Source organism: Schistocerca americana, chromosome X (genome assembly GCF_021461395.2).
Source record: "Schistocerca americana isolate TAMUIC-IGC-003095 chromosome X, iqSchAmer2.1, whole genome shotgun sequence".
Lineage (NCBI taxonomy): Eukaryota > Metazoa > Arthropoda > Insecta > Orthoptera > Acrididae > Schistocerca > Schistocerca americana.
Window position 1 is genome coordinate 695,921,068 of NC_060130.1, and position 25,230 is coordinate 695,946,297.

General features: G+C 41.8%; 1 protein-coding gene across 1 annotated transcript in view; it reads right to left on the bottom strand.

The window, feature by feature from the left end:
• Nucleotides 1-25,230, bottom strand: part of LOC124556257 — a 231,986-nt gene that overhangs the window by 176,145 nt on the left and 30,611 nt on the right. Inside the window, exon 2 of the mRNA XM_047130244.1 lies at nt 22,099-22,173. Coding sequence (XP_046986200.1) covers nt 22,099-22,173 — 75 coding nt within the window. The remainder of the gene's footprint in view (nt 1-22,098; nt 22,174-25,230) is intronic.

The following is a 25,230-nucleotide window of genomic DNA, read 5'->3' on the forward strand; positions in this document are numbered from 1 at the left end:
TCAGTCACGAGTAACTCCAAAAAGCGTTCAGTAAAGTTTCTCATCGCCTCTTAGTAAACAAAGTACACGCAGCCAGAATATCAGAATAGCTATGCGTCTGGAATAAAGACTTCAGTGGTGATAGGACCAACATTTTCTAAGCAGAGAGAGGTGGAGAAGAGGTAAGACAACATGCATTCGGGAGGACGGTGGTTCAAATACCCGTATACCCAGTCAGTCCAAAACGTTTCAAGAAACGACTGATAAATAACTGAGAAAAACTATGGTTGTGGTTTTAATGTCCATTTGTACTACATATTCTCCCCTCATTTAACTGCAATGCACAAAATGTTCGTGCACATGTGGGAAACTGTTACGAAGTTCCTTCTTTGGGATGTTGTTTAGCTCGCGCGTCACATTAGCACGATTGCCGGTTATGTAGTCAAAGCACTGATTTTATATGAGAAATTCTGCACTTTGTCTTTTTTTTTGGTGGGGGTGGGGGGGGGGGGAGTTTCCTATTGATAACACCGCGTCTCATCACTCGAGATGATTTTATCCAGTAAAATAACTGTCCACATTTTAAAAAAATCGCAGCAGACGTCTATCCGTCGTTGTTTTTGTTCGGGAGCCAAATTGCGCGCGACAAATGTTGCACACACTGTTCTGTTCTTCAAAACACGCTGTAGAATGTCTTTAACACTTGTTTTAAATGTATTTCTCCATTCGAATTTGTGACACAACAACGTTGCTATGGTTGGATGTCCACAATACCAGCTTAAAACTGACTACTCTAATCTTCATCTGTTGTTCAAAGTTGCTAGTATAAGCTGCCACAGTAGTTACTGCGCTGAGGTCGCTTGTACAACAGGAATAAAATCGATCTCGGAATTTATTGCAGATAACTTTGTATGTAAACTGTGTGCAAACCAGAAAATAGATTTCAACGAATAGTTAATCAGATCTCATAAAATATTACCATTTAATACAACAGCTAACCGCCATCAAAATAATATATTAATTTTAAAACTAACTATGAAAGTTTTAAACAAATGTGACCTTAGCCGGTAATATCCTGGAAAATTCCCAAAACATTAAGAGGTATCTATATGGCCTAAAGACCAAAACCCATAAAAAATGTCGCTGTCTGGCCATCCAGATTTGAATTTTTTGAGGTTTCTATAACTTTCTACAGGGAAGTGACAGAATAGTTTCTTTCAAAAAGAAAGCATTCGACTATCCTTCCGAAATTTGAACTTATTCTCCGTCCCCACTGACTTCGAAGTCGACGGAATGTTAAGTCCTATTTCTCCTTCCTTCATATTGTTCACTATGAGACTGTTACAAAGACTGGTAAAAGTGCCTCAAACTCATTCATCATCACAACTATCACCTACTTCACTTTCAGGCCTGTTCTGGTACATCAGTCCATTCTTTCCTCGTCTTTCAAAGCATCTTTTGCATATCATTCGGTATTCCATTGCTTGTTTTGATAGCCCTCATCAGCTGTTCGAAGAATGTAAGTGAGAAAATTTTGCTAGTATTTTTCGAATTTTGAGAACATCTTCATTTCTTTTCTATATTCACTGAATATATGATCTAATCTCCTTTAACCATTTATACCTCTCAGAGACATTATTTTTGTACATAGAATTCAGATTCCATCATTGTCCATTAGAGTCCATACTTTGGTGCCACACAGAAGCATTTCTGTTGCAAAATTTCACCTTGCTCTCTGTGTTGCAGATTATCATTTGGCTTCGCCCAATTGTAACACATATCTGTGGCAGACTGGGTAGCTTTCTCTCAATGTCAAGGTCATGTTCCGGATTAGCAATGTATAAAGGAGAAAACGTCTACATTAAAGTCATAAATTCATTGAAAGTTTTCCCTGTTTTGTTTTGAACTGACGTAATGCAAAAATAAGGCAATATAATGTCCATAATGATTCCAAAATTTGGCATCCACAATGTGTTCTGTCATAATCAACCACAGAACAAAAACCAGGATATTACATACACAAATGAAATGTTGTGTCACTTTGCGACTGGCGCAAAATTTGACCGACAACACCTTTCAGATGTAGAAACACTCCTACTAACATTTCGTTTATGTCGCACAAGTCATTCTTGGTGTTGCAATTATTTTTCTGTCAATGTACATGGAATGGGAAGTATATGTATGTCTATGTCTAGCATTTCCTCCTAAATGAGTGAATCGATTTCAGCAAAATTTGATTCACATACCGCTTGCAATCAGCACTGTGGGGCTAGAACCTCCTAGCTCCCATAGGAGCGGATATACATTATAAATAGTGTTTCCTAAAACTGACATGTAGGCTCCCCTGTATGACAGGTGTGCTATGCAGGTAGTATTGGTATGTGTTGCAGTGGTTTCTTCTGTGGATGTGCATGGCTGACCAGAGAGACAGGGTGTATGGGATGGATAGAGAGGGAGGGGAGCAGATGACATGGACTGAGAAAGGGGGAGGAGAAAATGGACAGACAGACAGGGGGGAGAAGGTGAAGGACAGAGAGATGGGGATGAGGGCATTGACGGAGAGGGAGGAGGAGAATGAGATGGATTTAAAGTTACCTGCAGCGTTTTTATGTGTGTATATGAAGGCTAATCTCAGGAACTATTCTATGGATTTTAATAAGTTTCTCTCACTAATTCATAGACAGATCTGCAACGCCAGAAAATTCGTTCTTCCGTAGACACTTAGTACTACCCATGGTAAGCTGGGGTGCATCCCTTGTTAGTTTATATTGCTGACAACTGAGATACACCACTTTAGCAGTGAGAAATTATGTTTCACCTACACAACACTAATCGTGGAACGTGAAACGTCTCATCCATAAACTCACTATTCATCCAAACCAAGACCTACCAAATAATTAACAGTTTGAAAATGAACTTTTACGCTGCAAGGCGTGGAACGGCATATTTAATGTCTATAAATAAATATTAAATCAGGCGTTTGCGTTTCCAAGGTCTGAACTGAAAACTTCCCCGAAACGTTCACATTTGTAGTTATTCACATTGGAGTTAAATACCTTAATTTTTTATCATAATTTTTCTAATATATGTCTTAGCTTAATATCGAAAAAGTAATGCAGAGTACTAAATTAGAGGGTGTACTGCCTGACTATTACCCATTTTGTCGACCAGGTACTTTACATTTAACTGGTACTGCAGTCAGTTCGTGAAAAATATAAAGTCTTAGAAATAACCTATTTGTCCTACATAAAAACGGTTGGAATTCATGGTGGAAAATAGGCTAACTTTATCAGATGAAAGTAGCGGAATATTCGAATACGTTCTATGTAAGAAAAATGTTTAGATACTTTCAAGACGTTACTAACAGCCTATTTGGCCTATACAAGAATTACCGGAAAATTCCAAACAAGCCAGTTTCACTAAGTTGATATGATGCTGCAGTTACTGCGAACAGGTACTTTATTTGTTAAGTATCCACAGATTTTCGCTTGTATTGACCCCACCTCCAGATTTCAACAAGTCCTCCATGTTTCGATGTCTCATATCGTCACCATATACTCTACAGGTTTGAAATTCACGCTCTTCAGGAGTTTTATTGCTCTGAGGATTATTGGTCTTCCAACGAAAGCATGTTTTCTGACGCACATAGTGTGAGGTATATTTGGCATTCAATATTTACACTGAAGAGCCAAACAAACTGGTACACCTGCCTAATATAGTGTAGTGCCCCCGTGAGCATGTAGAAGTTCCACAAAACGACGTGGAATTGACTCGACTAATGCCTGAAGTGGTGCAGGAGGGAATTGACACCATTAATCCTGTAGGGATGTAATAAATCAGTAAGAGTTGTAGGGGGTGAAGATCTCTTCTGAATAGCACGTTGCAAGGCATCCCAGATATGTTCAATAATGTTCATGTCTGAGGAGTATGGTGGCAAGCGGAAATGTTTAAACTCAGAAGAGTGTTCCCAAAGCAGCTCTGTAGCAGTTCTAGACGTGTGGGGTGCCGCATGGTCCTGCTGGAATTGCCCAGGTCCGTCGGAATATACAGTGGACATGAATGCATAAATGAATGCAGGTGATCAAACAAGACGCTTAAGTACGTGTCACCTGTCAGAGTAGTATCTAGACGTATCAGGGGTCCCATATCGCTCCAACTGCACAAGCACTACAGAGCCTCCATCAGCTGTAACTGCCCCTGCTGACATGCAGGGTCCATGGATTCATGAGGTTGTCTCCATACCTGTACATGACCATCCGCTCAATACAATTTGAAAAGAGGTTCATCTGAGGAGAGATGAAAATCTCCATCTGCGTGTTTAGAGACGTTAGTTCATACAAACAAACATGAAGGGACCTATTGAGAGAGACAGCGACAGGAAGTGAGTCTGGAATTTCCCAATCAACAGAATTCTGCCACTTGATTCCCTACTTGGGTCCTGAAGATCAAAGGAGGTCGATATACGGTCCATGGTCAGTGGTATTTAGTATCTTGATTTGTAATCAGGACCTTGGGCCGTTTTTCACCTTAGTAGCGGTGCCCAGACGACAGACACACACGTGGGAGACCCCAAACGGTGGTTACTATACTGTACTTCATTCCATTCCTCGGTGCTTACAATAATTATGTCATGGGAAGCGAGGATGGGAGGTGCAGACTAGAGCTGTACCCAAGTGGAGCAGCCTTATCTCCTCTAAACTGATCAAATAAGGAATATGCATCAGCATATTATTGACACAGTTTTTAATTTCATGTTGTGAGATCCTTCCTCTCCAGCACAGAGTCTTTTCTGGGAGGTGTGGGGAGATCGGGGTTGATGGTTAGAGGGGAGGACTTCCTGTAGGGGTGGCATTGTGCACTAGCTCAGTCGATCCCAGCATGTCAAGATGAGATCACACATGACAATATTCCAACAACACAACACCTCCAATTGGCAGCACTGTAATTACATATTTAGGACATGCAGTTGCTGGATGTGAACTTTTCCCACCAAATAAAGAAGTTCAACCCCTGAAAACTGAACTTTATAAATAAACAGTATATCCTGTTATTTAATTGACATTGACTTCAATTTTGTACCATGAGATCCTTCCTCTCCAAAAAAGACTGAGCCCTTTTCCCAGCAATTTCCAGATACATAAGGGGTATTGGACTTCATCAAGAGGGAGGGGTTAATTAATTGGTCAATTTAATTAATTAGTCAATAAATTTTATATCAAAAGTGTGTTTGCATCTGTGAATGGGATGGGAGAGGCTTTGGGAATTTCCTAGAGGAGCAGAGGAGGAACAGGGGAAGGGGGAGAGGTGGAGGGTTTCTCAAAAGTACGGTTTATCCCCCAGAGTGTGATAAATCAACCCACAGGGGATCATAAACCTCTTAACAAAACAATAGGTTAAGGAGAGAGGGCATAAATCTACCACGTTTGTCCCTGAATGTATGCTTGCCCCTGAATGTATGCAACTGACACTGGCTTACTGTGCTAGAACATAGTTTGCCCCCCTACTGACAAAGATCTATTTCTAGTCATTAGAATAAAAATATAATTTGCAGAATATAAAAAGATACAGTCATCTACAATAAAATAAGGTCATTGATAAATCCCCATTTGAAATATAACTCCCCTAACCTCATGCACAACAAAACAACAAGTTAAAAATTAGGCTGTAGACATAATAAAAGTTATCACAGCGGCAAAATCTCAAACACTAGAAGCATTGTATCGTAATATTCTTGGTGTCTCGTAATGTGTTGATCGTTCAGCAACTTGTCTTGAACGATGTAGAGATGTACATTATCTAGCTCCTCAAGTAGATTCAACTTCTTCCCCATCTGACCGAGGTGTAGTATTCTCAAGTTTCCTAATGTGGGAGACTGGTTCAAAAAAATGGCTCTGAGCACTATGGGACTCAACTGCTGAGGTCATTAGTCCCCTAGAACTTAGAACTAGTTAAACCTAACTAACCTAAGGACATCACAAACATCCATGCCCGAGGCAGGATTCGAACCTGCGACCGTAGCGGTCTTGGGGTTCCAGACTGCAGCGCCTTTAACCGCACGGCCACTTCAACCGGCGGGAGACTGGTGCCAGCATGACTTAAGACGTTCAGCAGACGAAGAATTCTGTTTAACCTGACCTTTCTTCGTTAGCATGTGCTCGCTGAACCTGGTCTTAAACATCCTACTGGGTGCAGCTCATAATTTCTTGTTTTTTTTTTGGGTGTAAGCCTGGCCCTGTTTTGTATTATTATTGCGGTGTCTGCTGGTGTCTTCTAAGCAGCATGCGGTAGTCGATGATTTTTTTCCGACTCCTCTTTGTACCTTCGTGATGATATACTGGCGGTTTTCTATTCTTTTAACTATGCCCACCTTACATTTTATGTGTTTTTGTGACGAATGTAATACGTATCCAGTTACTGTTGAGTCATTTTTCCATTTCGTATGAATATATGACAGATGTGTTTCATATCCAGCTACTTTTATGTAAGTTTCTATTACTTTTGGTTCATTTTACCTGCCTAGTAGTGCAAGATAGTCCCACATACCTTTCTCTATCAGCTACTAATTGATTGGTTTCTTGTTTTCATGGACGATATGATGATGCCCCAGACGGGTGAAATGCACTATTGACATTAAATAATTTCGCAGTTAAGACTGTTTTTGTTGCGAAATAAATCGAAACTGGTTGCTGTACCACAATGTCACAATGGGATGGAAGATTTTACGTTTGATGGTATCTCTTTGGTTACTTTGTGCTCGCTGATCCAAGAATGATTTAGTTTGTTCTGAAGGTTCCTGTCACGCCACGTTACTAGATTCTATCATACATCCCCTTATAACGTTACGTGCAAGACAGCCTACCAGTTCTTTCACGCTCTCAAGCAGAAAGCATACCTAGCGTGCATCAAGTTCTTAGATTTGGATTCCTGAACGTATGAATCCTGTGTGGTTTCCATGGTTTTGTGATATTTCACGCTCACAGACATTTTCTATCATTTATTACAAAATTACCACTGTCTTTACGAAGATATGCACACGTGCTGTTGATGGTATGCAATATTCCATGGTAACGCGCAGCAGAACGTTTTTGATATTTAACACGCACCTGATGGAAAATAAAAATAGCATCTAATGAGCAGTATGTTCAAATCTGCAGAGTATAAATTAGGATAGTAGATGTTTAGTTTTCTAAAACAAATACTAAAGAAATTTTGTGAGACCTGAGTTTGTCCCGGCGTATGCTAAGTTCAAATAACTTACGGGAATGCAGCTGGGTGGCGCCTTCGACAACCGTCGACGAAGTCATCCAGCTGCATTCCCGTAAATTACTTGGATAACGAAATTTTATTTATGCCCGTAGATCGTTTTAAGCGTTCAACAAAGAGCTCATTTATCAGCTAATTACTAATCAGCTATAGCTCCGAACTGAAAAAAACTGCAATAATTGTAGGCTTACCTGAATACGTAGTTTTGATATACAAGACACCCCTGTGTTACAGATGAGATGCTTTATTAATAAAGACTTGTAGCTAATTTAGTTTGAGAGCCACAGGGCACAGAGAATGTTACAAAAGGTAACCTCCAACTGACACTGTCAACACATTCATATTCCTAATCGACATAAAATTATGTGTGTACAACTTCTATAAGCAATAAAAGGAAAACAGCAGTTATGGTGCTACATGTTCGGGGAGTGAAACAAAATTATGTTTCTCCCAAGAAGGCTGACCCTCCTATTTCACTATTAGAAAGAAAGGAAACTGAAACATGTTGGCAGATGGGAAGAAGAGGACGCTGGCCTACTGTGTTTATAGAAGCAATAAAATTCATTTTATCTTCTCTTTTCCGTTTTCCGTTGCGTCAAAATTCATGGAGGTATGTTCCATATTTGCAACTACACGAAAGGCAGTATGCTTTCTGCTATATGCGTTTTGCTTCTTTGTTTATGAAGCGGCTTCAGTGGCCTGTAATACATTTTTGTTTTTATATATGTAATAAATGCATTCTGTAGTGGCTACTAATGTGCTGCTACGATACGTTTTCTCATGTTTTTCAGACCAGGAAGAACTTTCGTAGCACAATCTACGAGAGATTATATTATCACGTGACGTTACGATTTCCAGTGTTATTAGTCCATGTGTGTGCCTGGAGATGTGTTCCTTCCGTTCCCACGCTCCAGCTGGCCGATTTCCTCCCCTACCCCCCCCCCCCCTCTCTCTCTCTCTGTCTCTCTCTGACACACACACACACACACACACAAATACACCCACACACAAAAGAAACAAAAAGTATCAAACCACACACACAACACAAACAAAAGGCGGAAGATAAACACACATAAATAGTAGGAAACACAACACACCGTAAACACACACATATTGCTCACACAGTGAAAAGTGCAGGAGATACGCTCTAATTTATATGGATGTACAAACGTCGGAAATTGACCAGTTGGATCATGGGAACAGAAGGAACTCATCTCCAGAACTACACTCATGGACTAGTGAAACTGGAAACCGTAAGTAACACCACAAGATAATTTAACCTCAGAAAATTAGTGCTACAAAATTTGTTTCTGATCTGGAAACCACGAGAAAACGTAACATAGCAACACATTTCTAACCACTACATAATGCATTTATTACATATACAAAAACAAAAATCTATTACATGTCACCTAAGATGCTTCATAAATAAAAGAAGCGAAACGTGTATGACGAAAACAAACAGCCTTCCAATTAGTTTCAAAGACGGAACATAGCTCCTTAAAAACTCATTTTAGTCAGCTAATTCTGAGTTTTTGGATACTTTTACATATTTCCGATATCATGAAATTAGCTTGTAACGTTGTTCTGGAATTTTAACTTGACGCAATCCTCATATGTAACTTAACACTCTGACTTTCTCTTTATTTGTATATTCGTAAGCATGGTAAGTGAGTGCTTCAGCAAAGAACTGGTAGGTTCTAGACAGTAACATTTAGCCTACCCTAACACTAACATGCGCTTTATTGCACAGTGAGTGGGAGCATGGAGCTATAGATGTGTTCTTGGATTAGTCAACAAAGTGATTTTCTCCGAAAAGAGAAAGGAGGTCCTTTAACTAAATAAATGTCTTCTTAAACTCAATCAAATACTGATGTACACTCAAAATTCAAAAACCAAAAATATTTAATTTATAAATGACACATAATCCCTTGATGAATTTTGTGACTTTCTTGTGTGAGAGGAGCCGAAAGTCTGAGAACGAGTTTAGACTTAGTTCAGTGTTTCCTGAATAGTAAAAAAATTACTATAAATCAATGTTCATATGAACACGTTGAACAGACATTCTGTTTGTCACCTCGGTCATGCCTCTAACGGTTATCAGTATCTCTGTTCTCTTGAGAGATTTTGACTTCAGTTTTAGTTGTGATACTTCAGCCGTAGAGACAATTCTACGCTCAGAAACAACTTGAAATTTAATTAAAAGTAGATGATTTTATATTAGTGATAATATGAAGCTACTCAAAAACTTACGGAAGTGTTCTTTAGAAATAGCAAAATCAAGTGAAACGTTCGTGAAACTTGTGTTCAGCTCTCTGCATTTTAGACTTGAATGAGCTTACGCTACACGTGCAACTAACGTTATAGAGACAATGCAGACCAGAAAAACTGTTTACGGCAAACGAATGGTTTCTATTTTTATCTGCCTGAGATTCCAGAATTTTTTCCCCTACGTTACAGCACTTTACAGTTCTCTCAGTAATGGTAAGCTCACAACTTGTGTGGTTGTCTAGGTGTTCTCCTATCAATGTACCGACGTTAATAACTAATAGACAAATTTATTTATTTGTGACACAGCCGATAATGGAAATGTGTGGTAAGGTCTTATGGGACCAAACTGCAGAGGTCATCGGTCCCTAAGCCTCAACACTACTTAAACTAAGTTACACTATGGACAACACACATACCCATGCTCGAGAGAGGACTCGAACCTCCGACGTGGGGAGCCGCACGGAGCGTGATAAGGCGCTCTAGACCGCGTGGCTACCACGCGCGGCAGCAGATAATGCTTCAAACCATACCCGTACAGGAAACTGGAGAATTGTCAGGGATATAGATGATGAATAAGCGTAGTGGCAACCTCAGAGTCATCGTTCTGAGGTAGCGACCGTGTAATCAAAATTTTGGAATACGCAAGAGCACCGTTATTCGAAAAGAAGAGGTCCAGTATGAAAACTGCAAATTTACAAAATAATGATGAGCGCCTGCTCAAACGATTTTTATAAGACGATGTAATCCTACAGAATAAAATCTACAAGTCAACGTTGATGGTGAAATCGTTCAGTGATAAAATTTATCGTTTTAGCCGATCAACAACATAAGTCACAAAATGAAACTATTTTCATCCCTGAATGTTATTAATGTGTATTCAATTAGTTATTAATATGGCTATTAACTATTTTTATGAACAGCGAGCAACAGGTAGAAAGCCACACCAAATTTAGGAGCACAGTTGGTGTTCTTTATTGTTCGCATCATAAATGAAACTACCGTAGAGAGACAGCAATCCTTTTAGCATGATGAGAAAGCCGAACACCATGCTACATTTCTCATTTTTACTCGAAATTGTTACATTATTACCTCATGTAGTATTTCGTGTTTGCCTGAAAGTTAGGTGAGGAGCGACTGTGGCTGTTCGAACGTCGCAGGGTTTGGAGCGATTAGGTGGAAGGTAGCAAAACATCGATACATAGACAAGCTACAGCAGAACAACTACATTTTATTAGATTACCCTAACAAACAAAGCGCGAGTGCTGAAAATCTTGCATTCTACTTGTACATGACTGAACGGACAATACAGAGCATTATATTGGCTTTGTGGTTATCAGTAACCACTTCAGTGCTTGCTGTGTGAAACCTGGCGCTCATCACGTTACATACCTACTGAGCCAAAGAAAGAGAAAAGAAATGATATATCCAACAGATACCTATTAGCCGTAATTTCTGTGTTATAGTGCTGTTACGGCTGGCAACAAGTTCCGAACAACAGCATTGAAACAGAAAGGAAAACTGGGGTTCAGCGCACCGTCTACAAAGAGGTTAGTAGAGATAGAACGTCACTGACGCGAGTGTCACTGAATATGTGAATATACACGACACTGAATGTCAAGCATTAAAGTTTGCTCAAGATATAAACTACACAAATTAACCTTTCCACATGAAAGTTAGAGCAAGTCCTATACCTGTTGTTGTTGTTGTTGTGGTTTTCAGTCCTGAGACTGGTTTGATGCAGCTCTCCATGCTACTCTATCCTGTGCAAGCTTCTTCATCTCCCAGTGCCTACTGCAACCTACATCCTTCTGAATCTGCTTAGTGTATTGATCTCTTGGTCTCCCTCAACGATTTTTACCCTCACGCTGCCCTCCAATGCTAAATTTGTGATCCCTTGATGCCTCAAAACATGTCCTACCAACCGATCCCTTCTTCTAGTCAAGTTGTGCCACAAACTTCTCTTCTCCCCAATCCTATTCAATACCTCCTCATTAGTTACGTGATCTACCCACCTTATCTTCAGCATTCTTCTGTGGCACCACATTTCGAAAGCTTTTATTCTCTTCTTGTCCAAACTGGTTATCGTCCATGTTTCACTCCATACAAATACTTTCAGAAAAGACTTCCTGACACTTAAATCTATACTCGATGTTAACAAATTTCTCTTCTTCAGAAACGATTTCCTTGGCATTGCCAGTCTACATTTTATATCCTCTCTACTTCGACCATCATCAGTTATTTTGCTCCCTAAATAGCAAAACTCCTTTACTACTTTAAGTGTCTCATTTCCTAATCTAATCCCCTCAGCATCACCCGATTTAATTTGACTACTTTCCATTATCCTCGTTTTGCTTTTGTTGATGTTCATCTTATTTCCTCCTTTCAAGACACTGTCCATTCCGTTCAACTACTCTTCCAAGTTCTTTGCTGTCTCTGACAGAATTACAATGTCATCGGCGAACCTCAAAGTTTTTACTTCTTCTCCATAAATTTTAATGCCTACTCCGAATTTTTCTTTTGTTTCCTTTACTGCTTGCTCAATATACAGATTGAATAACATCGGGGAGAGGCTACATCCCTGTCTCACTCCCTTCCCAACCACTGCTTCCCTTTCATGCCCCTCGACTCTTATAACTTCCATCTGGTTTCTGTACAAATTGTAAATAGCCTTTCGCTCCCTGTATTTTACCCCTGCCACCTTCAGAAATTGAAAGAGAATATTCCAGTCAACATTGTCAAAAGCTTTCTCTAAGTCTACAAATGCTAGAAACGTAGGTTTGCCTTTTCTTAATCTTTCTTCTAAGGTAAGTCGTAAGGTTAGTATTGCCTCACGTGTTCCAACATTTCTACGGAATCCAAACTGATCGTCCCCGAGGTCCGCTTCTACCAGTTTTTCCATTCGTCTGTAAAGAATTCGCGTTAGTATTTTGCAGCTGTGACTTATTAAACTGATAGTTCGGTAATTTTCACATCTGTCAACACCTGCTTTCTTTGGGATTGGAATTATTATATTCTTCTTGAGGTCTGTGGGTATTTCGCCTGTCTCATACATCTTGCTCACCAGATGGTAGAGTTTTGTCATGACTGGCCCTCCCAAGGCCATCAGTAGTTCTAATGGAATGTTGTCTACTCCCGGGGCCTTGTTTCGATTCAGGTCTTTCAGTGCTCTGTCAAACTCTTCACGCAGTATCTTATCTCCCATTTCGTCTTCATCTACATCCTCTTCCATTTCCATAATATTGTCCTCAAGTACATCGCCCTTGTATAAACCCTCTATATTCTCCTTCCACCTTTCTGCCTTCCCTTCTTTGCTTAGAACTGCGTTTCCATCTGTGCTCTTGATGTTCATGCAAGTGGTTCTCTTATCTCCAAAGGTCTCTTTAATTTTCCTGTAGGCAGTATGTATCTTACCCCTAGTGAGACAAGCCTCTACATCCTTACATTTGTCCTCTAGCCATCCCTGCTTAGCCATTTTGCACTTCCTATCGATCTCATTTTTGAGACGTTTGTATTCCTTTTTGCCTGCTTCATTTACTGTATTTTTATGTTTTCTCCTTTCATCAATTAAATTCAATTACCTACCTGATCCTCTGCTGCCTTCACTACTTCATCCCTCAGAGCTACCCATTCTTCTTCTGTTGTATTTCTTTCCACCATTCCTGTCAATTGTTCCCTTATGCTCTCCCTGAAACTCTCTACAACCTCTGGTTCTTTCAGTTTATCCAGGTCCCATCTCCTTAAATTCCCACGTTTTTGCAGTTTCTTCAGTTTCAATCTGCAGTTCATAACCAATAGATTGTGGTCAGAATCCACATCTGCCCCTGGAAATGTCTTACAATTTAAAACCTGGTTCCTGAATCTCTGTCTTACCATTATATAATCTATCTGATACCCTTTAGTATCTCCAGGATTCTTCCAGGTATACAATCTTCTTTTATGATTCTTGAACCAAGTGTTAGCTATGATTAAGTTATGCTCTGTGCAAAATTCTACAAGCCGGCTTCCTCTTTCATTTCTTCCCCCCAATCCATATTCACGTACTATGTTTCCTTCTCTCCCTTTTCTTACTGACGAATTCCAGTCACCCATGACTATTAAATTTTCGTCTCCCTTCACTACCTGAATAATTTCTTTCATCTCGTCATACATCTCATCAATTTCTTCATCATATGCAGAGCTAGTTGGCATATAAACTTGTACTACTGTAGTAGGCATGGGCTTTGTGTCTATCTTGGCCACAATAATGCGTTCACTATGCTATTTGTAGTAGCTAACCCGCACTCCCATTTTTTTATTCATTATTAAACCTACTCCTGCATTACCCCTATTTGATTTTGTATTTATAACCCTGTAATCACCTGACCAAAAGTCTTGTTCCTCCTGCCACCGAACTTCACCAATTCCCACTATATCTAACTTTAACCTATCCATTTCCCTTTTTAAATTTTCTAACCTACCTGCCCGATTAAGGGATCTAACATTCCACGCTCCGATCCGTAGAGTGCCAGTTTTCTTTCTCCTGATAACGACGTCCTCTTGAGTAGTCCCCGCCCGGAGATCCGAATGGGGGACTATTTTACCTCCGAAATGTTTTACCCAAGAGGACGCCATCATCATTTAATCATACAGTAAAGCTGCATGTCCTCGGGAAAAATTACGGCTGTAGTTTCCCCTTGCTTTCAGCCGTTCGTAGTACCAGCACAGCAAGGCCGTTTTGGTTAATGTTACAAGGCCAGATCAGTCAATCATCCAGACTGTTGCCCCTGCAACTACTGAAAAGGCTGCTGCCCCTCTTCAGGAACCACATGTTTGTCTAGCCTCTCAACAGATACCCCTCTGTTGTGGTTGCACCTACGGTACGGTACGGCCATCTGTATCGCTGAGGCACGCAAGCCTCCCCACCAACGGCAAGGTCCATGGTTCATGGGGGGGGGGGGTCCTATTCGGATGCGTAGGTAGGTCCTATACCTACGCATCCGAATACGTCCTGTACCCACCAACTTGGCAATCTCTAAAATTTATTAGTCAATGGTACTTTCCGAGTGACGCATACTGTGAATTAACACATGCCTTAAATTTCGATTCAATAAATGCAAAAAAATAGAGAAATAATATTTATGTGAAAGTGTGTGTACGAAGAAAATGGATGCGAAAGAAGTTAGTTGGTTGCTTCTTTTGACAATGAGTCATGTCTTGCGTGTTTAGATGTATAACGTGCACGAAATGAAATTCCTTGGAACTTAAACTACATCTGCGTTGGTGTTAATTTCTGGCATACTGAAGCGTGAAAATCTGGGAAGCTGAAACTCTGAAATAATATGCTCTATTCGAGTAACAAATAAACTACTTGAGCTATAAAAGATAAGTAGTATAAATACGCTATTTCGGCTATAAATAGTTTGCTTTACAAATCGCTGTTGTAAGCACCATCTAATTGCTTCGCTGATGTTCACTACGCTGAGCCGTTTGTTGACGAACACTCGACATGAACTTTGTAATAGTGCGCATGACGAATTGAACTGGGACCCGAAACAGGTAAATCTCGCTATAATACACACACAAAAATGTATTGACTCAATTGTTGTCACACTCAGCAAATATTGTCCTAGATTCGGAGGTCATATGTATTAAAACAAACAAATACATGTTCAGTAAGGAGTTAAAACTCGTTCCTAAAATAGAGGGGATCATTTAACTACGAAAAAATACCATCACAAAGATCTATGTTGTCACACTTAGCGATTATTAGTCCGTAATTTGGAGGTCATTGTATTAAAACATACAGATAGATGTCCAGTAAAGAGCTACAATCATCTTCCTAAAATAGAGGGGATCATTAAACTATGAAAAAATACCATCACAAAAAATAACGACGAAAAGGTAAGGAATTTAATCCATTATTATTGTTATTATTATTACTATTACTACTACTGGATTCGAGTTACTGGGAAGAAGTAAGAGATGAGTTAGCCTTGAAGCAGAAAGAACGATTCCAGTGAAAAAAATAAGAAAATAGCCATGATGGACAATGGAGTGATACAGATCAGCTGAAGAAAGTCAAAGATCTGGAAATATCGAGTGCTAATAAAGAGTGAGAAGAACTTTGAGAATATGGCTACATAATGAATGAAACAAACGAAATTATTGGAAATGCTAAGAGAAAGTTAGAGAAAGACCAGTTAGATTTGACTGACCAGAACTTCAAATAAAAATACAATAATGTAAAAGTTTAATAATTACAGAATTTATGTTTTCCACGAATGAAGAATGTAGCCTTGTTATAAGCAAGCGACAGCTGTAGCATGTTAGCCAAATATTTTGTTAAGTAATTAAATTCTAAGAAACCTAAAATGAGATTGGAAATTAGCAAACTTAAAGCAATCCAAGAAATATCTCAGTCTATAAAATGGAGAACAAATAAGAACAATTGTGAATTCAATGAATAATTTTAAAGCACCAAGAGAAAATACAACATGTGAAATCTAAAATACAGTGGAATAAAAAGCGGGCTGTAACTAGTTAAACTAATTTCAAAAAGTTTTTGGAGCAGGAAACGTATCAATCGGCTGGATTGTACTACTAATATATCCTCTACACAAAGAAAGTGACAAAACAGACAGAGGTACATCCTTACTCTTTTCATCACGTAAAATATTTTCTGCAGCGCTTCTCAAAAGAATTGAAGAACATTTGCATGCAGAATTAGGAAGATATCGTTCTGTGCAGAATAAATCAACAATCTGGAGGTGCTATTGAAAGATAGAAATAAAAGATCTAAAAGGCTTATTATCATATGAAGGGTGATTTTATTCAGGACCATAGAAGAATTTAGAACAGTTAAGAAAAAGTAGAAGCTCTTAGAAGAAACATTAACAAATACTGAATCTAAAGTACAATTAGTGGGAGAAATTTCAGACCCATTTAAGAGCAAGACAAGTGTTAGACATGGCGGTGGACAATCACAAATCTTGTTTAACTGTTTACCAGCAAAAGTGAACCCAGAATGAAGGAAGAAATTTGCAAAATCTAACATCGAAAGTGGAACGCCATTTGTCTGAAGTAGAGGTAATCTCAAAATTGATGGTTTATGATTTTCAGATGATTTCACAATTCTGGCAGACAGTCTGGAACTAGCACAAAACAGATTGAAATAGTTATACAATCTGCAGAAAGAGCTACATTATCAATCTCCCTCGAAAATCAGAGGTGATAACAAGAAACAAGACGTCACCAAGAAAATTAAGAACAAAATATGGATCCATAATAAATACAGACAATTAGTGTAACTACCTAAAGGAATCATGTGCGCTAACAGTGGGAAAGAAGAAGCCATCAACGCAAATAAATACTATTCTCATGACTTGCAATAGCTACAGTAATTGTAGTAAAAATTGCATTGCATCAGAAGCATTAAAAAATCAGGGAAAAGGAAATAAAGACTATGATGAAGCTATAAGGATTCAAACCACCATTATAAATGTTCAAATGACTTATGAGAATGCAGCCTGAATGCGTCATTGTCAACAGTTGACATTTCGACAGGAGCAAACCCTGCTATTTTCAAGGTAAAATTGCAGCAAGTAAGCGCTCTGCGAGGGAATTTAAAACCTCGGTTTTCAGATAACTCCGGACAGATAACACTGACACACACTACAAACACTAGCACCATCTAAGACGAAAGATGACCGACGTCAGAAGTAATCGATAGTGAAATTAACAATTAACTCCGTCCCTGTGTTTTTTTGACAAGGACAGAGCAGGATTCGATGCAGAACTCAAGCAAAACCATCATCTCTATTTCTAAGGTTACTAGCTGATTTATTTTCAACAGCTTTCGTAATAACACTGTCTCAAAAGCTGGAAGTGCATGCCAGAATCTCCGTATCGTCGTATTCCATAGGATGACCGATACCTAGGCAATGCTCTTCTTTGGCAGATTTGCTTGGCTGTTGTAAGTACCTGTGCTGCTTATCCTCATGTAAGCGTGTATTCTGCTTATTGCCAGTACGCTGGTCCTCCAGAATCCTGACAGGTTGACCAGTATACGACATGTAACAACTGCAAAGAATACCATAGACACCCGCATTGCTCAAACCAGGATCATCCTTTACGGAACCTAAAAGGACCCTGACCTTAGATGGTAGTCGACAGACACACTTCACGTCGTATTTCCGCATACAAAAACCAACCAATACTCCTGAAAATGCTCCCTGCATAAGGCAAAAATGCCGTAGACTTTGGTGCAATATCGATAATATCATCACTCCCCTGGCAAAGAGATGGTCGAGACTACGTGACTTTGAGATCAGCTAACGCAGCTGACCAATTCTCAGAGTCCGGGATGACATGGGAACTGTGAACCAAAGTACGAAGTACCCATTCATGTTGAGCCGGATGGTGACAACTACACTAGTGATCAAAAGTATCCGGACACCTGGTTGAAAATGATTTACAAGTTCGGGGCTCCGTCCATCGGTAATGCTGGAATTCAGTATGGTGTTGGCCCACCTTTACCCTTTATGAGAGCTTCCACATTCGTAGGCATATGTTCAATCAGGTGCTGGGAGGTTTCTTGGGGAATGGCAGCCCATTATTCACGGAGTGCTGCACTGAGGAGAGGTATCGATGTCGGTCGGTGAGGCCTGGCACGAAGTCGGCGTTCCAAAACATCCCAAAGGTTTTCTGTAGGACTCAGGTCAGGATTCTGTGCAGGCCAGTCCATTACAGCTATGTTATTGTCGTGTAACCACTCCGTCACAGGCCGTGCATTTTGAACAGGTGCTCGATCGTGTTGAAAGATGCAGTCGCCATCCCCAAATTGCTCTTCAACAGTGGGAAGTAAGAACGGGCTTAAAACATCATTGTAGGCCTGTGCTGTGATAGTGCCACGCAAAACAATAAGGGCTGATAAACATGACCACAACATAACACCACCACCTCCAAAATTTACTGTTGGCAGTACACACGATGGCGCATGACGTTCACCGGGCATTCGTCATACCCACACGCTGCCATCGGATCGCCACATTGTGCACCGTGATTCGTCACTCCACACAACGTTTTTTCACTTTTCAATCGCCCATTGTTTACGCTCCTTACACCAAGCGAGTCGTCGTTTGGCATTTACCGGCGTCATTTGTGGCTTATGAGTAGCCGCTCGACTATCAAATTCAAGTTTTCTCACCTCCTGACTAACTGTCATAGTACTTGCAGTTGATCCTGATGCAGTTTGGAATTACTGTGTGATGGTCTGGATAGACGTCTGTCTATTTTGCATTACGAACCTCTTCAACTGTCGGCCGTCTCTGTCAGTCAACAGACGAGGTCGGCCTGTACGCTTTTGTGCTGTACGTTTCCCTTCACGTTTCCGCTTCACTACCACTTCGGAAACAGTGGACCTAGAGATGTGTGGAAATCTCGTGTATAGACGTATGACTCAAGTGAAACACAGTCACCTGACCACGTTCGAAGTCCGCGAGTTCCGCAGCGCCCCCCATTCCGCTCTCTCACGATGTCTAATGACTACTGAGGTCGTTGATATGGAGTACCTGGCAGCAGGCGGCAGCATAATGCACCTAATATGAAAAATGTCGGTTTTCGTGGGTGTCCGGATGCTTTTGATCGTATAGTGTATCAGCCTATATAAGCAAGGAGAAACTTAAGTCTCACAAAATTAGAAATATTTAAATTAAAAGTAATACAGAAGTAAACAAATGTGTAAAAAAATTACAGACGGAGGTAGGAAAATGGAACTAACGCTCTATGGGCTCATTCGAAGAATGAGTCTCAGCAGGCTTACAAGAAAAACTGTACAGCATTTTCAAAAATTAAAAGGAAAACCTTACCGGCTTAGGAAAGTACATGAACACCTAGAACAAAGTGGCATAAATAAACAATATATTGGAAACTTCCCAAAATACAAAAACCAAATTAAGAGGTGGGACAGCGTCTAAGCAAAAAATATAGTTACAAGAAGATAAGGAAGAAAATGGAGAGCAGAAAAAATGAAAAGAAAGGAGGAACAAATGTGAGATTATTGTAGAAGATGTAAAGCTAACTTAAATGTTGTGATTAGCCTGTAAAGAAGGAAGATGGAGAACTGCAATCAGGGTCTCTTCGTCTCGCCTATCTACACTGCTTGCTGGAAAAAGTGAAGCACGCAGAAGACATGGAAAATTTTTCCACGTAAGTTAGTTCATGTTCACACCATCGACAGGTATGTAAATTATTTGAGTTGCAATTCTCTTGTAACAGGTGGAACGGCCTCCAGAGTGCATTAGATTTGTTCGTGTCTGATGTTATACCAGGCCTCGTGGGATACATAACGGGCGTTAACATCGTCGGTTGCTGAGTGATCACTGTCGACATGGACATGGCTCTGAGCACTATGGGACTTAACTGCTGAGGTCATCAGTCCCCTAGAACTTAGAACTACTTAAACCTAACTAACCTAAGGACATCACACACATCCATGCCCGAGGCAGGATTCGACCCTGCGACCGTAGCGGTGGCACGGTTCCAGACTGAAGCGCCTAGAACCGCTTGGCCACCGCGGCCGGCACACGGACATGCTGCGTACTCATATGATACAGTATCATCAGCAGCATACAGAGGTCTCCATTTGCCTGGCTGGTCAAATCGTGCAACATCCAAAAGTGTGAGACATTAGGAAGTGACAGTAGCCTGATTCTGGACTGCATGGGAGCAGGAGGGCACTGATATTTGTTGCCAAGGTTCCAGTCGACCACGTCTGATCATCAACTCCAGGCCCATTGTAACTTCTTCACAGCTGCGCCTGCCTACAACGAACAAGTGAAGGACTTGTCATCTTGCACCAATGGTTGGAGGTTAGCTGCATTCAGGGTAGGGAATTTCCGTCCCACGCGTAGGCTGCCGTTAACACTACAACACAAAGGCTTCGTTTGGAGTGGCTCCTCGACCATAAAGGACAGATTGCTGATGAAAGGCATCACTTTGTGTTGAGCACGTGAACCATGCTTCTCCTCTACCCACGATAACCATCGTAGGCATATATGGCAGTGACATGGGGAAAGGACCTATTATTCGAATGTTTCGGAGAGACACAGCGGTGTTATTCCTGGCCTCATGGTGTGGAAAGCCACCGGGTATGATGTCAAGTCCCGGCTGGAAGCGAACGGGGAAATTCTTGTGGGATAAGGGCACGTCATGGTTGTTCTGCGTCCGCATGTCTTATCTCTCGTGCAACAGTATCGTGGTGCCACTTTGCACTTTACAATGCCCCTCACACGTTATATGTGTCTCTATCAACTGTCTGCTTGATTTTAACGTACATTGTCAGCAAGACAGCCAGACCTCTCCCCTATGGAATACGTGTGGGACCAGTTCAGACGTGAACTCTGTCCCACTGCCATTATCCAGGATATCAAAGGCCAGTTACAGCAGTTGCGAGAGAGCTTGCCTCTGCAGATGATACAGCGGCTTTGACACACCTTTTCCATCTGAATCAGTCCAGGCATCTACGCCGGGGCACAGCGTTATACTGTAAAGTGTGCTCATACTGTCAAGTTCTTTTTAAATTTGCTCTAATTTGTAATCACTGAAATAACATCACACCCCATCTGACCCGTAAAGTTTCATTTGGTTTCCTTCTACGCTTCTCGGTGCTTTACTTCTTTTGTCAGGCAGTGTACTTTCAGATTCTTATGTAACTCACTGTTCTGCGTAACAATATAACAGATGGGAAGGTAACGTACTGCTAGTAATATTAATAATAATCGAAAGATTATCCAAGCAAATAACATTTGACACTCGTGAAGGTTGGACGAGGCTGAGTGTTCTGTGTCTTCAAAATTCGATACTTGGATGATTTCATCAATAAGGTTGTGATAAAGTTACTTCTCCATTCTTCTCCAATTGAGCTAATATCCAACCTTTTACATCCTGCAGCTAATATAATGTAAATCCGCACAGTCTTCCTTCTCTCTGTCTATTTTTAAAGCTCCTCTTGTAGTTTTCGTCACTCTAACGTGACTTCCAAGACAGGCTAGCAGTAGAAAACTAAACAAGAGTACAGGAAAGAGATTGGCCTGTCTCTAGCAACCCGCCCGGTTGGCAGTGCGGTCTAAAGCACGGCTTTCCGGGCGGGAAGGCGCGCTGGTCCCCGGCACGAATCCGCCCGGCAGATTTGTGTCGAGGTCTGGTGAGCCGGCCAGTCTGTGGAGGGTTTTTAGGCGGTTTTCCATCTGCCTCGAAAAATGCGGTCTGGTTCCCCTTATTCCGCCTCAGCTACACTACGTCGGCGATTGCTGCGCGTCGAACGTGGAGAACTTACTTAGTGAGACGTTCCCTGAGGGATCCACCGGGGGCCGAACCGCACAATAACCCTGGGTTCCGTGTGGGGTGAAGTGGACTGCGGTAGTCGTCGTGGGGTTGCGGACCACTGCGACTGCGGCGGGGACGGAGCCTCTCCGTCGTTTCTAGGTCCCCAGTTAACATAACATAACATCTCTAGCAAAATCTAAGAACGGAATCTTAGCATCCAACCGCTCTTGGAACCGAACCTTGCATTGTGATACACAGAGGCGATGATCAGCGAGTGCGTACCTGGCAAAGGATGGCGTGCGGCTGAGGGCGACGCTGAGCGCGTGCAGGTCCCCCGTGCAGTGGCGGCCGCTCTCCCTGCAACATCACACTTCCAACAGCCTACCACACAACCAGAAATAGATAATGAAATATACATAATACTACGCTTATCTGAATAACTGTTACTTTCATACAGTGAATAGGGTTGTATGAGACTGTTTCTCTGGAACTATTCATATTTGGGTGGTTGGCTGCAAGGACAATTTCTACAAAATGTTCATATAAATATGAGTCTAATTTTCATTAAATATTGGCTTAGTGATGATTGCTTGTCTTCGATTAATTATTAATCCATTAAGTGGACATGTCGGGTATAGCCGCCGATGGGTTGCTACTTCTCATTGGGTTCGACAAATGCAATCATTCATAGCATACCTCTAGCCTCTCATCATTCAAGATAATGTTTTTTCAAACGATTATTGCGGATTTCATTGTTTATGCTGTTGAGGACAGAAACTGTGGGAGTCATTATTCTGAAGAGAAATTAACTTCTGGAACTGTTTTGAAGCTGGCTCGTGATTTGCTCGAAAACGGTCATTGTATTCACCTCGACAAGTTGTGCACTAGTCCATATCTGATTGACAAACTAAGAAGTAAGAATACCGACGTTGTCGGTACAATGCTGCGAAACGGGTAGTAGATCCGTGAATTTACTTACGAAAGCAAATTTTTTAAGGTCCGATCAGCTTCGAAATTGAAAAAAGAGTGAAAATCGTATGAAGCTGTGCGCTGATGTATTGCGCAGTGTCTCTAGTATGCTTGTCGACCGCGTAGCGCCATGCTTTACAGTCCAGAGCACAATGAGTAAGTAAATAAATCTAGAACAACAGAGTCTCACGCCAAGTGTGAATTCCATGCTGTAATTTCTGAGGTGTTCCTGCAGATTTAATACAGCCCGCAAAAAGTAAATGTCATGCTTGACAGCAACGTGCGGCAATGGTACAGGATCTTTGAAACAGGACGTACATAAATTCATGACGCAGACGTTCAGGAAAAGAAGTGACTGTAACCGATGATCTGGTTCAGTGAGTAGATTAGGCGATTCGAGAAACTCATTGGCAGGCAATTTTTGTGTTGAGTGATTCGTTTCCAGAGTATTTTGGCACAGACAATAAGCTGCCGATCAGCGTAGACATTTGGCTGGAAGTACAGGAATCGGCGTCCAGTGATGAGAGTATAGGAAAATTGGCACCATGCTACGACAAATGTTCAAATCCGAGCGGTGGCTATGCGATCAAGAAGCTGGAAGGTATCGTGTCTATCATTTCTCAGGTACAACATCACACACACACACACACACACACACACACACACACACACACACACACACACACACACGCACACACATATATATATATATATATATATATATATATATATATATATATATACACTCCTGGAAATTGAAATAAGAACACCGTGAATTCATTGTCCCAGGAAGGGGAAACTTTATTGACACATTCCTGGGGTCAGATACATCACATGATCACACTGACAGAACCACAGGCACATAGACACAGGCAACAGAGCATGCACAATGTCGGCACTAGTACAGTGTATATCCACCTTTCGCAGCAATGCAGGCTGCTATTCTCCCATGGCGACGATCGTAGAGATGCTGGATGTTGTCCTGTGGAACGGCTTGCCATGCCATTTCCACCTGGCGCCTCAGTTGGACCAGCTTTCGTGCTGGACGTGCAGACCGCGTGAGACGACGCTTCATCCAGTCCCAAACATGCTCAATGGGGGACAGATCCGGAGATCTTGCTGGCCAGGGTAGTTGACTTACACCTTCTAGAGCACGTTGGGTGGCACGGGATACATGCGGACGTGCATTGTCCTGTTGGAACAGCAAGTTCCCTCGCCGGTCTAGGAATGGTAGAACGATGGGTTCGATGACGGTTTGGATGTACCGTGCACTATTCAGTGTCCCCTCGACGATCACCAGTGGTGTACGGCCAGTGTAGGAGATCGCTCCCCACACCATGATGCGGGGTGTTGGCCCTGTGTGCCTCGGTCGTATGCAGTTCTGATTGTGGCGCTCACCTGCACGGCGCCAAACACGCATACGACCATCATTGGCACCAAGGCAGAAGCGACTCTCATCGCTGAAGACGACACGTCTCCATTCGTCCCTCCATTCACGCCTGTCGCGACACCACTGGAGGCGGGCTGCACGATGTTGGGGCGTGAGCGGAAGACGGCCTAACGGTGTGCGGGACCGTAGCCCAGCTTCATGGAGACGGTTGCGAATGGTCCTCGCCGATACCCCAGGAGCAACAGTGTCCCTAATTTGCTGGGAAGTGGCGGTGCGGTCCCCTACGGCACTGCGTAGGATCCTACGGTCTTGGCGTGCATCCGTGCGTCGCTGCGGTCCGGTCCCAGGTCGACGGGCACGTGCACCTTCCGCCGACCACTGGCGACAACATCGATGTACTGTGGAGACCTTACGCCCCACGTGTTGAGCAATTCGGCGGTACGTCCACCCGGCCTCCCGCATGCCCACTATACGCCCTCGCTCAAAGTCCGTCAACTGCACATACGGTTCACGTCCACGCTGTCGCGGCATACTACCAGTGTTAAAGACTGCGATGGAGCTCCGTATGCCACGGCAAACTGGCTGACACTGACGGCGGCGGTGCACAAATGCTGCGCAGCTAGCGCCATTCGACGGCCAACACCGCGGTTCCTGGTGTGTCCGCTGTGCCGTGCGTGTGATCATTGCTTGTACAGCCCTCTCGCAGTGTCCGGAGCAAGTATGGTGGGTCTGACACACCAGTGTCAATGTGTTCTTTTTTCCATTTCCAGGAGTGTATATACAGGGTATTTCAAAAATGACAGGTATATTTGAAACGGCAATAAAAACTAAAGGAGCAGCGATAGAAATACACCGTTTGTTGCAATATGCTTGGGACAACAGTACATTTTCAGGCAGACAAACTTTCGAAATTACAGTAGTTACAATTTTCAACAACAGATGGCGCTGCGGTCTGGGAAACTCTGTAGTACGATATTTTCCACATATCCACCATGCGTAGCAATAATATGGCGTAGTCTCTGAATGAAATTACCCGAAACCTTTGACAACGTGTC